This window comes from Rana temporaria, chromosome 11 (assembly GCF_905171775.1).
Source record: "Rana temporaria chromosome 11, aRanTem1.1, whole genome shotgun sequence".
Classification (NCBI taxonomy): domain Eukaryota; kingdom Metazoa; phylum Chordata; class Amphibia; order Anura; family Ranidae; genus Rana; species Rana temporaria.
Genome location: NC_053499.1, coordinates 10,609,191 through 10,626,054, shown reverse-complemented (window position 1 = coordinate 10,626,054; position 16,864 = coordinate 10,609,191). Strand labels below are relative to the sequence as shown.

The window sequence follows — 16,864 nt, the reverse complement described above, 5'->3', positions numbered from 1 at the left end:
AAAAGCATGTCTGCTACAACCTAAGTTTAGGCTTATATGTATAAATATTTAATATCCTCAATTCCATATACTCCCATTTTTTTGGTTTATCCCCATAAGGGTTAAATTATCTAATTCCCTTGGGTGATTGAGAAGATCATGTCCTTTGCATGTATTTGGCGAACACGCCTCCCCTATTGCATCTGAAACCCTCGATTTGATCAAAGGGGTTTGGCCCCTCCCTGATAGGAGGGAATTGGCTGCCGAATATCATACAAAAATGAGTGTGTAATGACAGACGTCCATCACCTTTGAAAACGTCCATAGACGAAACTAGTCAGGTGACCTACAGCGTCTGTTATCTCACACGCACGCACCGCTACTAGTTACTTCCGGGTACGGACTTCAGAGCCGTGGAGCATCAGCTGCGACACAAGCTGAGAAACACCGCTGGGCCAAATTAAACGCACCGGGCGAGTGTACAAATTAGTTGGAGGACTGGGACCTAGTCTTACAGCTGCAGCCAGCACAAGAACGGGTTTATTTTATTTTATTTTATATTTTATTTATGTTACTCGTTTTCTTGCCTGGGTTGTAGCAATTTTAAAACCAATTATGTACTTGATGTGATCACTTTTTAGTAAAACTGACCATCAAGTCTAGAATCTACTACTCTATGTGGATTTCCTTTATCTTTCATACTATTGAAAACTTATGAGAAAAGACACGGCACCCTGGGAGAAAGCTGCCCCGCACCAGACTGAAATAAGGAGGAGAGGTAATCATCTGATAGCTCCCTGAAGCTTATTTCAGGCAAGCCCTACACCCCCTTGAGGGGACATCTGTCCGGTGAGTGGGGAGACAACAGGGGGGATCGCCAGTCAAATCAAAGTGTGAATAGAGGAAAATTGATGAGAGCGGAATAAGAATTATCTGTTTAATCATGTTGGGGATCATATTGCTTAAGTAACCCCCATTAAGGAACACCTGATGTTTTTGGTTTTTATTTTCCTTACTTTGGCATTGGAATCTTTTGAATGAAATTGTGAATAATACTTTCTAAACATCTATACAACTTATCGCACTTTTGGATACTAACACATTAATAATCCAAAGTGCAACTAATCATTAATTGCGGGACTTAAAGCCCAATGTGAAATCTAGCGAATGATATATATATTTTTTCTTCACATCATTCTTTGCCTTTTTCAACTTGCATTATTTTTATTTGAGGACACATTTACTATTACTCAATTTTGAGCAGCACATAGCACTTTAAATGGGCACAGTTTGAAGCTATAATAGCCTGCATTGCAAAGGATTTTTTATATTTTTTGCTTAAGTTTCTGTGAAATCTAGCGAACTATATATATATATTTTTTCTTCATATCATTTTTTGCCTTTTTCAACTTGTATTATTTTTATTTGAGGACACATTTACTATTACTCAATTTTGAGCAGCACATAGCACTTTAAGTGGGCACAGTTTGAAGCTATAATAGCTTGCATTGCAAAGGATTTTTTACATTTTTTGCTATTTTTTCTTTTTTCCCCCTTTTTTTCTTTTTTTCTGTTTTTCCTGTTGGATTGAACATTGATATTGGATACACACTTCATATATGATACAGATAACTAGCGTTTATCACGGAATAAGAGTTTTTCACTTGGGGGCATCTTTATATATATAGATTTTTTCTGCCAACTTACAGAATTCATTATATATGTTTTTTATTGAACTAATTACCAACAGAAGCTTGCACATTGGATTATTGAAAATTTCCCAGTCCAAATACAATTGATATTACCTACCAATATCACACTGGGTCCAGGGGACATCAACTAATATCCCTTTCTCTAACGTATCGTTTCTTTATATTTAATTTGAGCCTCTTTCTCAAACATTTTTAAATGTCCTTGGCGGATACACAGGAACCATTCATCAATTGAGAGTGGAAACACACTGCCAATCAATAAAAAGGGGGACCTCACATCCTAATGGTGGCTATATATTTAAGCTAAACCAAAGGAAGGAACCCAACATTCAGTATTTGCCTATATACTTGCATATCATTCAAAGATAGATAGCCCTTCATCAGATCAGCAGCGCCACCTACCCCAAAACGTCAGCATTATTTAAATTACCTGATAATCTAAAATGAAATGGTTCAACTCGCCTTAATGCAGAATCAGTGGGAGCCCCGAGTGTCACCTGCCACCAGATGCGGATTGTCGCTTGCCACCAGATGCGGAATGTCACTATCCTGCCACCAGCTGAAGCTTTCCACTGTTGCCTGCCACCAAAAAATACCAGACGGAGCTTGTCACTTTTTAACCGCAAAGGAAATTTGGTGGCAGGCAACAGTGACAGCAGAGAAACAGACTTCTCTCCCCAGCTTTTCAGCACATGCGCATTGGCTGGTTCCCAGAGAGAGGGCGGGCAGTGAGAGATGATGTCATCTCTCTGCTGCCTGCGGCTGCAGTGAGGGCAGAACTGCAGTGATGCAGGGTGGGTGGGGAGAAACTAGGTAGTCTCTCTGCTCTCTCGTCCGTCCAGCTCTATCATGCCGCCCACTTGCCTGGCTCTCTGCCACCCGCCGCAGCGAGGCCGCGGTGGTTGTGGACTCCCACGATGTCCCAGTCGTTTCAGGCTGTGCCACTTTACTCTCCCTATGAAAAAACTGCTTCCAGTCGCATCTCCTCCTTGTTGTAGCACACATCCCGATTCCTTCTGCGGGCAGATACAACCCCCACAGTACGCAGTCATGACCAGTTCATAGCCACCGACTGCCAGCTGTGCTCTGCCAAACTCCTGAGCTCCACCCACATACACCATCACGTTGTGCCTTCCCAATGAATCACAGAAAACGTAGTTCCTATTCTGTGCAATGGATTTGCACAGAGAAGGCCCGAGCCTCCTTTTCTGGGGTGCCCTCCGCCTTCCAAGACCCTCATCTTCGACGCGTGCCCCAATGGAAAAGACGCTCCTGAGCTGCCCTGCCTGAGTCTATTGACACATACTGGGTAACTCGGCCCCGCCCCCTCATCACAGCATTTGTTTGAGGAGGGAGACAGTGGCGAGAGCCGCCGCTTTCGTGCAGGTCGCTGGACCGGGCTCAGGTAAGAATGAAAAATGGGTGGCTGGGGGTATCCTGCAACAGAGAAGGTTTTTTTTACCTTAATGCATAGAATGTGTTCAAGTGTCAGAACTCCATCCTTTTGGTTAGTTTAGTTCCACTTTAAGCTGTTAAAAATAGTTTAAATCACAGTAATCAAAATTATCGTTGAAGAATAAGTTCACCTTTTGTAACATATTTAGGGTGCAACATGAAATATGTTACTAAATCAGCAATGAGGAAAGATTAGAAGAACTAAATTTATTCTTTCCTGAGAAGAGGAGAATAAGGGGGGATATGATCACCATGTACAAATATATAAGAGGTCCATACAGTGAACTTGGTGTTGAGTTATTCACTTTACGGTCAACACAGAGGACAAGGGGGCACTCTTTACGTCTAGAGGAAAAGAGATTTCATCTCCAAATACGGAAAGGTTTTTTCACAGTAAGAGCTGTGAAAATGTGGAACAGACTCCCTCCAGAGGTGGTTCTGGCCAGCTCAGTAGATTGCTTTAAGAAAGCTCTGGATTCTTTCCTAAATGTACAGAATATAACTGAGTACTAAGATTTGTAGGTAAAGTTGATCCAGGGTAAATCCGATTGCCTCTCGGGGGATCAGGAAGGAATTGTTTGCCCTGCTGTAGCAAATTGGATCATGCTCTGCTGGGGTTTTTTGCCTTACTCTGGATCAACTGTGGGTATGGAGTTGGGTGTATAGGATTTTACTGTGTTTTTTTATTTTTTGTGGTTGAACTGGATGGACTTGTGTCTTTTTTCAACCTGACTAACTATATGTAACTATGTAACCTGCGGGTTACCTGCACTGAGCCATAGACTTCTGTTATTACACTTCAGAAAGTGCACCACACCTGCAGGACATGACAGAAGTCTATAGCTAATCGCAGGAAAGCACCCTCGGTGTGGGTATATCGCAGCACATCAGTGTGAACGCAGCCTTAGGCCCCTTTGACACGATCGGTCTGACCCAATCGGACCCTTCGTTCACCTCTATTGAGCCACAGATGTAAACAGACTTGTGGTTGTTTACACACACCTACCTCTAATTCCATCCACAAAATAAAAACAGAAGGGGGATCCCTCCCCTTCCATCTGGGAAGATCGAATTGGAGTGCCAATAGAGTAGAGTGCCCGCTCCATTCATTGTGGCCTGCGACCGGTTACCAAGTCGCTTCAGTGGCCCTCGCCCGTCAAAAGGTTGGGCACCCCTGACCTTTGGTGTCCTGCATAAGGAAAGGGTTAACCACAGTCCACAACGTAAAGGTGCGATAGCTTGTATGCATTCACCCTTCTTGAGGCAAGTGTTGGATGCAGTTACATAATGGGAGGGGTGGCACTGCCAGGGTAAAGATATTGGCGTACTGTACATTACTGATAGGTAATGTCGCTGGCCTCCACCTTTGTTTAGCCAAGGTTGTTCCGATTTACAACCAGATTGCCAAATTCACCCTCTCTCCAAAACCTATACCCTATTCTTAAAGGTTAGCCCTAGCACTTTGGAGAAGGCTGAGGAGTAAAGCCTACTTTGTTCAGCCAATGATCAGTTGTTTTGTCTCCCCATATCTGTGTTCTCTTTACTGCACAGTGCTGCATAAAACACTTCAACTATAGTGCTGGCTTTTATAGGTGTAGTGTGCTGCTGGCTTTGGAAACACAGGGATGGGATCCGCACACTTTACTGGCCCATGGAATTAAAAAACTGCCATTTTCTCTTTATGTACCTGTAACGGAATGACCCGGGACAAACAGAGACTTTGTAAGGATGAGGGGTACTCCTGTACTCACCAAGGAGTCTTATGTCTAGGGTCACCTTATGTCCGATAGGGCCATAGGGTGACTGAGAAATTATATCCCAAATTACAGGACAGGGGACATCATATTGCAGGATCTTGAGAGATTGCAAGTTGTTGGTTAATTGTGACCCAACCAGTCAATAGTGACTCATTTCTATGATTAGCCCTGGCTAGTGAGTTGTTAATTGAGTCAGGCGTCTGGAAGACCTTTCATTGTGTGATAACACTGCTTAAAGCCTATTGATGCTCAGAGGTGTGAATACCTTTCTGCCAAGCTGTATGCGGAGACAGAACGTCTGTCTAGGGATGTGGATTGAGAAGAGATCATTGTGTGATGGTGTTTTGTTTGAGTTCTGTTAATGAAGGAATGTGCAGCGATTAGGTCATGATAATTATAGCCCGGCGCCGAGATGTCTAGAATGTTTAGCAATTAGCCATCTGAAGGTGTATTGAAGCCACCCAGGGTGTGGGTGGAGAGTTTGATTGTTCCTGTGCCTTGAAAACTGTATAAAATCTGAGAGTGAACCATTAAAGTTGTCTTACATTTGAAACCAGAGAACACGGAGCAAGTCTCGTTATTCTGGGAAATGGGATGCCTGCTGGTTTGTCTGTGTGTCAGATGAGCTGTCGTAGTTGATGGAAGGTCGTAAACGGTGGTGACCGCTACAGTACCACTAAGAAGGAGCTGGGTAGGCCCCAGGTAAGCTTGCTCTCAATGTATTCACTGCTATACAAGTCCAAGTGACGAAACTTCTCCTCGCTGGCCAGCGGATCTGAATACTAGAAAACTTGTACTTCATACTCCGCGTATTGTCCATTCAAAATTGTTCACCTCCCATGTTGGTTTTAACTTGATCGTTGAAATGTGAGTTTTTTTTTTTTTTTGCAGACCTGTGTCTTTACACATCCCTCTAGATCAGGGGTCTTCAAACTTTTCAAAAGGGCCAGTTTATTGTCCTCCAGACTTTAAGAGGGGTGGATTGTGGCCAGCAGGGGCAGAACATGTCACGGGCTCGGCATGAGTGAGAATAAATATGGCCTCAGGGTTGCTGGTCAATAGGAGGAGTAGTGTCCCTATCAGTAGGAGGAATATTATCCCATCATTGGTGTCCGTGGGAGGAATAGTGCCCCAAGGGCTGGATAAAGACTAGCAAAGGGCCACATCCGGCCCTTGGGCCGCAGTATGGAGATCCTTGCTCTAGACCAGCGTTTCTCAACTCCAGTCCTCGAGGCGCCCCAACAGGTCATGTTTTCAGGATTTCCCTCAGATGAAATGGCTGTGGTAATTACCAAGGCAGTGAAACTGATCAAATCACCTGTGCAAAATAATGGAAAGCCTGAAAACATGACCTGTTGGGGCGCCTTGAGGACTGGAGTTGAGAAACACTGCTCTAGACGAGAGTAATCAATAACAGTGTGTAGAGAAATACAGACAAGACACTGCACTAAAAACGGTACCAAGTTTGATCCAATCCCATTCTTACCAAAACATGTTCCACATTTTCAAAGATGTCTCCCCGGTGATAGCGCACAGGCAGATCCCAGGGGCAATGCAGACTGTGCTTCTGACTGCTCATCTGACAAATCTGATGGTTCCCTGTGATAAAAAAAAAAAAAAGGAAAAATGAAAATATACCAGTAGCCATGGCGTAATACAATAAAGAAAAACAACTGAAAACAAAGCTCATAAAAATATTCAGAACGGTTTATTAACTTGGTGTGGCTCTGTGGCTGATTAAGGTGCCTTATCTGCTTTAAATTGGTCTCAGAACCTGTGTAATTCATATGTGTTTGGGTTTAAAAGGGATGAGGTGGCAAACCGCGTTGGGGGCGATCTGTGCACTGCATGTCTATGGACGCACAATGCCAGTGTAGGAGTGAGCCTGCACGAGTGCCCCATGGCAAGCGGCTTGATACGATGGGAACTCAGCAGTGGTAGGGGGAAAAAGTATAATTATATAGTTACTCTGTTTGAAAAAAACACAAGTCCATCCAGTTCAACCAAAAAAAAACAAAACCATACAATCCCATTTACACAATCTTATACACACAGTTGATCCAGAGGAAGGCAAAAAAAAAAAAACACAACAGAGCATGATCCAATTTGCTACAGCAGGGGAAAAAAAATCCTTCCTGATAAACCCCCCCCCAAGAGGAAATCAGATATTCCCTGGATCAACTTTACCTATAAATATTAGTACTCAATTATATTATGTAAATTTAGGAAAGAATCCAGGCCTTTAAGGCAATCTACTGAGCTGGCCAGAACTACCTCTGGAGGGAGTCTATTCCACAGCTCTTACTGTGAAGAAACCTTTCCGTATTTAAAGATGAAATCTCTTTTCCTCCAGACGTAAAGAGCGCCCCCCTTGTCCTTTGTGGTGACTGTAAAGTGAATAACTCAAAACACCAAGTTCACTATATGGACCCCTTATATATTTGTACATGTTCATATGTACCGTATTTATCGGCGTATACCGCGCACTTTTTTCCCCTTAAAATAAGGGGAAAATCGTGGGTGCGCGATATACGCCGATACCCGCGCCGACATATACCGAGTGTAGTACACTCGGCTACATTCGGCCAGGCTCGGCTTCGCTCGTGCTCACGCATAAACGTCACAAAGCGTGAGCACGAGCGAAGCCGAGCCTGGCCGGATGTAGCGGAGTGTACTACACTCGGTATATGTCGGCGCAGGCATTCAAACTGAGCACAGGGAGCGGCGATTCGACAGGGAGACAGCGCGGGAGAAGCCGGGAGGACACCACGGAAGCCGCAGACGGACCCGACGAGGCCGCCGCGCAAGACACCAAAACTGTAAGTACTAAAATGTTTTTTTTTTTTTTTTACAGGAATTGCGGGTCCACATTAGGGGTGCGCGCTATACGCCGGAGCGCGCAATACCCCGATAAATACGGTACATATCCCCCCTTAATCTCCTCTTCTTAAGAGAATAGATTTAGTTTGGCTAATCTTTCCTCATAGCTGAGCTCCTCCATGCCTCTTATCAGTTTAAAAAATAAAAAAACAACGGAGAACAATGGGACTGTAACGGTGCTGAATAATGAAGATTATAATACTTTAAATTTTAATAATTTATTAAAAAAGAAAAATCACGAGAATTACTACATCACATGACATACAAAAGATGATATTTTTAAAGTCACATGTAGCACAACAAACATGATAGTTTTTTAGGGTTGCTGGAGATCCCAATAGAGGTAGGTAGCTGGTCAGATTAGAATGGTATTACCCGATATATTTCGCCCAAACATAGGCTTCCTCAGGGGTTATCTGATACCAGAAATTGATAGCCAGCTCAAACTGGCAACCCGGGTGGGACACGAACAAACTCCAATCCAATTAGAAGTGAGGATACCAAAAGGGTTCCCACATATATAAATTGGTAGCAGGGCCCCGTCCAGGGTACCAGAGGCATACAGGGGCAGAGGCTCAGCCACAGGGGGAGAGTAGGAGACGCAGTATAAATAAAAAGTCTGTGGATAACTTGGGAGAACAGCCCAAAAAAGTCCAGGAGAAACGACAGTTCACCTCTATGTGAACTGTCGTTTCTCCTGGACATTTTTTTGGCTGTTCTCCCAAGCTAGCCAGTATTCTGAACGTTATAATGAACTGGGACATGCTGTCACTAGTTTGCAATGCAGCAGTTTGGTTGCCCTTCTCTGTACTTTCTCCAGTTCCCCGATATCCTTTTTGAGAAATAGGTTTGTTACAAAAAAAAGGGGGAAGATTGAGGCAATGACTGCTTGATACAAGAATCCACAATGGAGGAGATCAGCCAGGTGCTGAGAAAACTCCAGGGAGTTTGAGATATGAAAAAGCCAAGAGGGGGCAGAGAACAAAACTTGGGAAAGGCTGGTTTCAAAATTGCCAGAAAGGCACTCACAAAAGTCTTCGTTCCCCTTCCCCAAGTCCGGCTTTCGGAAGCAGTACAGGTTTAAGATTTCCAGTGTCCCCAAATGAACAAGAAAAGAGTTTTGGCTTAACATGAAAACTATGTCTGGCACTAGGTCTGCTCTAAACTATTTCACTTGATAAGAGTTCCATTTCATGAAGAACTACTGCCACTAGCTTTGTTCTTCATAACCAAGCTTGTTAGACTGGACGTGAAACATGTGGCCTTGTTCAAACGCACTTAAAGGCGTACCTTCCCGACTTGCTAAGCAAATTTAGGGACAAAGGGATATATTGTATTAGTGCCAAAGTGCTGAATAAACACCATTGTTCATAAAGCCATTCATCGCACCGTTACGTTCTGCTCTGAGCATTGGTTGCAATGTCTGCTCTACAACACAATCAGACATTCTGGAATTACCTAGCTGAGCCTCTTTGGCCATCTGCGTCTCATGGATGATGTTTCTAAGGATCTGCTCCTCCTGGATCAGTTTATGCTTCTCCAGAACCTCCTGCTGTCTCAGGTAATGGTCGTGCTGCTTCTGATATTCCTTCAGTTCATTCAGAGTCCTCTGCAGAGACCTAGGAACAGAGCAAGGGATGACCAGTTCAGTGTTGAAAACAAATAGCTTTGGGTTAGCCTAGAGAAGTGGCCAAGCTGGATATGCTATAAAAAAAAAAAAAAAAAAAAAGCACACACAAATACCAATAATGTATCCAGTAGACAGACCTACCTTAAAAGCAGATGGGGACTATATTCTTCCCTACCACCCAACCTTCCCCATATCTGATAAACAATGGACCCGCTCTCAATTTGTCTATTCAATAACACCCTACTGTCTTTCCTTCTTCCACTTTCTTCTCCTCTTGCCTAGCCCCTTTAGGCCAGGTTCATCCCTAGGCGAATTTAATGCGCGTTTCTCCGCATTCAATTCGCATAGCAGGAAAATGTGACTGGCTCTCTATGGAGCCGATTCAAATATCTCTGCAGCTGGTCCGGTGCGGTGTGTCGGAAAAACATGTGCTTTTTTCGTGCATTTTAGGTTCGATTTCAGCCCAGAATTCGGACCTGAACCGTTGAACCAGCACGCACCGGACCCCTGCTGTGTGCCGCATGCGGGGACGGTGTGAACACTGCCTTATGGTTTAGTTACCCTTTAATGCTACAGACACCCACAGATGTCTCTAGCTTACTCAGCTGTATTGCTCTTCACATACTGTGACAAATACTGTTACGGGGATCTAATGGACACTTTTAAACTTTGGCTTGGGTTTTAGGGAGCGGTCTCCAAACTGGGGCCCTTTGCTTGCTTTTATCCAATCCTTGGGATACTATTCCATCTACCGACACCAACAATGGGGCATTTTCTACTCCCACTGGGCGCCAGGACGCCTTCTACTCCCACTGGGCGCCAGGACGCCTTCTACTCCCACTGGGCGCCAGGACGCCCTCTACTCCCACTACCACTAGTTTAGCGCCCCTAAAGTCTAAAGAACATTAAACTAGCCTTTTGTTTAGAAACCGCTGGTTTAGATGAACCTCAGCAGAAAGCAGACACTCACCTATGTTGGGCCTCCAACTTTTGCTCCAGTTTTTGTTGGCACAAAACAGCCTTCCTCCTTTTATCGGCCTCGTGGAAGAAAGGTCGCGATTCCAGTACACGGTCATAGCACAGGACTGAGTGATTATATTCCCCCAACATCTACAACACCACAAGCAGAAAAGAAAGCATTTGGGTACATACTTCATTGGTTCAGAACTACTACAAACATTTGGATGAATAAAAAGGTCACATTCACATAGCAAACGTGCATCTTTACATTCCTAGTGGTGACACAGAATACCATATCAATCAAAGACAGATTCATCCCCATTACACTTACTGCATATATGTTCCCAAGAGTGTAGTGGCTGACCAGGGAGTCCGTGGACACATCAAGCCCAGGAGATACATCAAGTGCCGTGTGTACAAGGATAGCAGCATCAGCCGAGTAATGTGCACGGTGCAAAACATTCGCCATGTTCAGTAGTGCAATGTCCTTATTATGTCTGCAAAGAGAAGACAGACCACTTTAACAGAATGCTAGGGGTATACTGTAGGCCGCATGGGCACTGTCAGGTGAAAATTAAGGAGTTCATATTATAGGATTTAGAAGTACAATTAGGAAGGAGGTATATTACACATTACAAACTCCACACTTCTTGCATGAGCAAAAACTCTTAATTTCCTAAAAGAATATCGTCCTTTTTGGTCCTAAAATATGTGGGCCGTACTGTCTGTAGATTACAGACCAGGCTGAATGAACACATTGCTAATATACAAAAGGGATTTCCCAAACACAGTGTCTGTAAGCATTATGCTTTATGTCACAATTAAAGCCCTAAAGGCACTCTATTCATCGGTATAGATAAATGTATCCCCAGTTAGCGGGCTAACCATGTGAGCAGGGAAATGGTTTAGAGACTTGGTGGATATATACATTGAAAACATATGTTCCCTTTGGTCTTAATATAGAATGGGACCTACAATTTTTCATTAATAACCATTAGATTTTACAGTCCTTTGTGCAGCTATTTTCCTCCTTTGAATTACTGGTGAATTATTTATACATCTTATACGTTTATATTGAACTTTTTAATCATGGTCTCTTATAGGGTTGTCCCGATACCACTTTTTTAAGACCGAGTACAAGTACCAATACTTTTTTTTCAAAGTACTCGCCGATACCGAATACCGATACTTTTTTTTAATCTCGTGGGACAGTGGCACATGTGTCAGTATTTTTTTTTATCTTTAACAATTTGTTTAATTTTTTACATTTTTTTTTAATTTATAATGCTTTCTTTTTTTTTAAGGGGGGGGGGGGGGGGGGGGGGTACCGTGTTAGTGTGTTTATTTAATTTTTTTTTTTTTCTACAATAATTTTTTTTATTCTTTTGTTTTTTTATTCTTTATTTTTATAGACCTGTTGGGGGGCTTTGGTGGGATATCAGGGGTCTTAACAGACCTCCGACATCTCCCCTTTGAGACAGGGAAAGGGACTAGGGACACATGTTCCCCAGTCCCTTTCTCAGCAGCATCAGCTGCAATGAAAATGAAAGGAGAGAAGACAGCGTCTTCTCTTCATTCATAAACTGAAACATTGTAAACACAGGTTACAATGTTTCAGTTATGTGAATAGACAGAGTCAGTGGTCACTGACTCTGTCCATTTGGAGCAGTAAGAAGCCGGATTTACCGGCTCCTACCCCGCTCTCCATCCTGACAATTCCAGGGGGTGGAGGAGTACAAAAGGGGAGAGATACACGGAGGGATACACGGCGGGAGAGAGAAACAAGGCAGGGGACAGGGAGGGAGGGAGACAGACTGCAGCAAAACGGAGGGGGGCTGGAGGAGGACACGGGACAGTCAGCGGTGATCGGTGCTTGTAACTTCCCCACGCACTGATCACCGCCGACAGTACAGGTATCGGGTGAAGCATCGGGAGCATTTGCCCGAGTACAAGTACTCAGGCAAATGCTTGGTATCGGTCCCGATACTAGTATCGGTATCACCCTAGTCTCTTATCGATTTTATGAATTTATGTGATTTACATTCAAACCACAAGATAGCACTGATTTAATTACGTGTCAATTATATAAAGACATACCGGTATAGATTTTGTATTTCTATTTACTTAGAATATTTTGTATTAAAATGTTACCATCCATCAATTGTGGTCCTTTTGGATACGTATTTATATTACTTTTATGTATATATGGTCGCGGGTTTGCTGCTTCGCACTGCGTCGCATAATTTCCAGTCCATAACTTCCGTGTAATTTTTTGGATCTGGACGTGCGTGTCAAAGCTGGTATTTCGAGTGCAACTAGTTGAATAGGAAGTTGCTCTTCCACTTTCCTAGTATAAAAACGCGCATTGACTGTTTCTGGCAATGCCCCTGACGACATCTTTTAATGCCGAAAAAAATCAGAATGAACTGCGGCCATCTTGTTGGTTTGAAACTTTTACCATTACATGCTGAAGCTTCTTGGAATAATGCGAATGTACCGTATTTAATCGGCGTATACCGCGCACTTTTTTCCCCTTAAAATAAGGGGAAAATCGTGGGTGCGCGATATACTCCGATACCTGCGCTCAGTTTGAATGCCTGCGCCGACATATACCAAGTGCAGTACACTCGGCTACATTCGGCCAGGCTCGGCTTCGCTCGTGCTCACGCATAAACGTCACAGAGCGTGAGCGAAGCCGAGCCTGGCCGAATGTAGCCAAGTGCACTGCACTTGGTATATGTCGGCGCAGGCATTCAACCTGAGCGCGGGAAGCGGCGATTCGACGGGTAACAGCGCGGGAGAAGCCGGGAGGACATCACCGAAGCCGCAGACGGACCCGACGAGGAGGACACCACCGAAGCCGCAGACGGACCCGACGAGGCCGCCGATGGACGCCGCGCAAGACACCAAAACTAAGTACTAAAATGTTTTTTTTCTTACAGGAATTGCGCGTCCACATTAGGGGTGCGCGCTATATGCCGGAGCGCGCAATAGCCCGATAAATACGGTATTTAACTTTTAATAAATGTGACGCTGTGTACTTTTAGTCACCAATGGTCTTGGCTATACTCTCTTGTCAAAGAGAATTTTTTTTTTTTTTTAAACCTCTGAAAGTTGAATGAAAAACACCATCAACATTTGTGAACTGCATTTGTAGCGGTAGGAGTTAAATCATATTGAGCTGAAGAAATGGTTTTGATAAACTGGAAAGTTATAATCTGTGTCAGAACAGCAAGATATTTTGAAAGACTCAAAGATAACTATTACAGGAATAAAAAAATTGGAAATGAACACCTCACCTAGAAGAAAAGTGCAAAGCTCGCATGGCACATTCCACCACGTGATGAGGCTCATTCTTTATTCTCCAATAGAATGATGCCATGTTATACAGCACCCAGGAAGTTGTATTCTGCAAAACAAACAGCTCTGTTCAGTTAAACGCCAGTAATACGAAAAACTGAGTTTTGGTTATTTCTAAAGTTGTTTAGTTGGGAGGTATACATCACAGGACAAAGGGCTCTTTAAAATTCATGAGCACTTGGGTTAACGCTGCCACATTCGGGTGAAAGGACACTGGCCAATAAAAAAAAAAAAAAAAAAAACACGTCAGAAAGTCCCCTCAGGAATAACTAGGGGTGCAACGGATCGTCACCGATCCATGATCCGAACAGGTCACCCCGTTCGGATCGGCACACCCCGCGATCCGAGGAGCGCTCCGGAGCCTAGGAAAGTCCCCGGCTTCAGCATAGCTCCGGAGCGGCGGCCATCTTGCTCCACCCAGTGTGCTTGCCAGAGCACAGCGTGACACGCCTCCCCACCTCAGCGTGTTGACTTCTGTAGTCAGCGCGCTGAGGCGGGGAGCCATGTCACGCCGGGCTGTGGCAAGCACACTGGATGGAGAAGATGGGACTCAACTACATTTTAATTCTAAAAAGGCAAGTAAGTTGGCAACACAGCACAGTGTCATTATCATTTAGGTAAATGCAAGCACATAATTCAAAGCGCAATATATGTGAGGAATACAGCGCAGGTCTATGAATATAATTAATAATGACGTGATGTCAAAATAAATTATGTGTGTGGCTGCTGCAGCAAAAAAAATGTTAGATGAACAAATGATATAGAATGTAAAAAAGACTAATGCTGCGCTGCTAATATAGTGTGTGTGTGTAAATCATTACCAACATTAAATGACAAACATTGTACAAACCACAAGAAAAAAAAGTGCTTAAGTGCTAAAATTACAAAGTGAAATAGTGCACAGAAATATATCTAGTCCATATAGCTGTGGTCAGCTAAAAGATGGTTAAACGTAACAAATCTTCATGTAAGCACCGAGTTGTGTTGGAAAGAAAATCCACAATGAGTGTATGACAGCTGATTGAAGCACCTCCACCTCAAGTAAATATTCTGCTTACCGAACACCAAATAATAAATCTCATGTAGCACTGAATCTGAAAGCCTCCGTTCCCCAGCTAGGTTCTTCCACACCAGATGGAAAAAATGGATAATCCTTAGCCTGTTTGTCTTCCGAGTTCCTGCTTGCTAGGTTGAATTCCCTTTTGAATGGCTTTGGATGTCTGTTGACATTCGCACCTCCATAGACGGCAATGGATGGCCTGATTGGGTCCACCTAAAAAACTCCAGATGGATGTTGCAGCAAAATCCAGTTGTAGGGGCGCCTGAGGATAATGCAGCGTTTGTCTTTGTGTCAGAGACCTGAAGCAAGATTAGCAGTCAGCCATTTGGTTCCAGTGCCGCACCACAGTTTGTGCTGGTTAGAAGCTCCGTTCCAGGCTTCGTTCACAGCGTCTCCCCGCAGGGATGTAGTCAGAAGGGAGGGGGCGAGCACGCTGACTAACCCCCAGACAAAATGGCTCGGACGATGGGAGCAAGCTTACTGAGGAGAAACAGGAAGTGAGAAATTCAGACAAGGGGGGGGGGGGTGCACTGTGACAAAGCTCTTGTAAGGGCGAAACGCGTCGTCTAGGACCCCTCTTAATATCCCCCTTTTATGATGGAAGATCCTATTCATGCATAAGAACTTTTATATCCGATTTTTTTAATCGCCATGCAACGCTGTTGATTTTTCAACAAGCGCACACTGCTTTTTGCCCACTGGAGGGCGCCTAAACTTCTCCCTGCAGTACAGCTGGTTTACTGAAACAGTGTCTCAGACGTGGGACGCTTGCATGTTCACCCAGGGAGAGCGTCCTTTCTGATAGGCTGATCCACCCTGTGTCTCCAGCAGTCACATTTATCGGGTCTGTGAAGCTTCCAGACCCGCATAGGAGAGAGCCTAGTATCCCGGACATTGTTACATCAGCCAGGAGAAGGACATTCGATCGATGTTTACATCTGGCTGGGTAATGTACTGTGCTCACCATTTGCACTAATGATGTCTTGCTAGACAGCCCACAAACTAAAACCGCAAGCTTTAACCATTTGAAGTCTGAAGAGGGTGCTGGTCTGATGCAGACATTTGGAAAGTTTTTTTTTATACTTTTTTTTATTATATTGTGTACATTGTGGAAACTTTCCCTTTTTTAACCATATAAAGGACTGGATCTTCCGAAAATTAAAGTGTTAATGTATGTTTTTTTCTTCACAAACATTAAGTGGATTTATAATTGGTGAACTTTCAGGAGCGCAGAGTTTTCCTTTTTGGTGTATTTGTGTATTTGTGGTACTTCAGGGTATCCGGATCTCTGCAGCACGGACTGTTCTCAGCCCATACGAGGGTTTCAAGTATTTCATGGGATATTAGTTATTTCCCATTGAGCGCCAGTGACTTTTTTGTATCAATATGGCATATCGATTGAGACCATCCACCTTCTGATCATCTCGAGCTGGATAATCCTCTCTAAGATATCATCGTTTCATGCTGTATCCGATCTCCTATAATTTAGAGATCATTCAAATTCGGTAAGAGGCAGTGTGTGATCTTGGTGGAAGTGCCTTTCTCATCACCTTTTTCCAGGGATGCTTTGTTGACCTTTTCACTTGGGAAACTATTTATTATGAACTTTCTTTCCTTTATGGTGGACTCTACATTGGATGACGAATCATTTGCCACTGTTCATTGTTCATGTATTTTTTATATAAATGTATCACCTTTGATATAATTACTGACCAGTATATTCACTTTTAAGTTATTATCATTTGTTGCCTTTTCTTGGGGTCTGCTGTTTTCAGCACAAAGCACCAATTATGCTATATTAGTGCGACTTTTCTCTCTGTTTACAAATTGTTTGGTGTAGTATAACACTTTTTGGTTGCAGCTTTTTCCACTTTTGATTTTCAAACGAGCGCAGTATATTTTTTCTTATTAAAGTAGAAGTAAACCCATCCATTTACCAGTTTCAAAAAACTGTTTCATTTCTGGCACATTCCGGAAAGGTAACACTCCCATTGGTTGTGCTCTCAACCAAACTGTCAAACCATCCAATGGCTGGTGTCATCACTGATCACATGTGCAGCATCATGGCAGT

At 43.5% G+C, this 16,864-nt stretch overlaps 1 protein-coding gene across 1 annotated transcript in view; it reads right to left on the bottom strand.

Moving 5' to 3' along the window:
- Positions 1 to 16,864, bottom strand: part of LOC120917032 (tetratricopeptide repeat protein 17-like) — a 79,640-nt gene that overhangs the window by 45,565 nt on the left and 17,211 nt on the right. Inside the window, 5 exon segments of the mRNA XM_040328020.1 lie at positions 6,390 to 6,502; positions 9,242 to 9,402; positions 10,384 to 10,523; positions 10,705 to 10,870; positions 13,673 to 13,782. Coding sequence (XP_040183954.1) covers positions 6,390 to 6,502; positions 9,242 to 9,402; positions 10,384 to 10,523; positions 10,705 to 10,870; positions 13,673 to 13,782 — 690 coding nt within the window.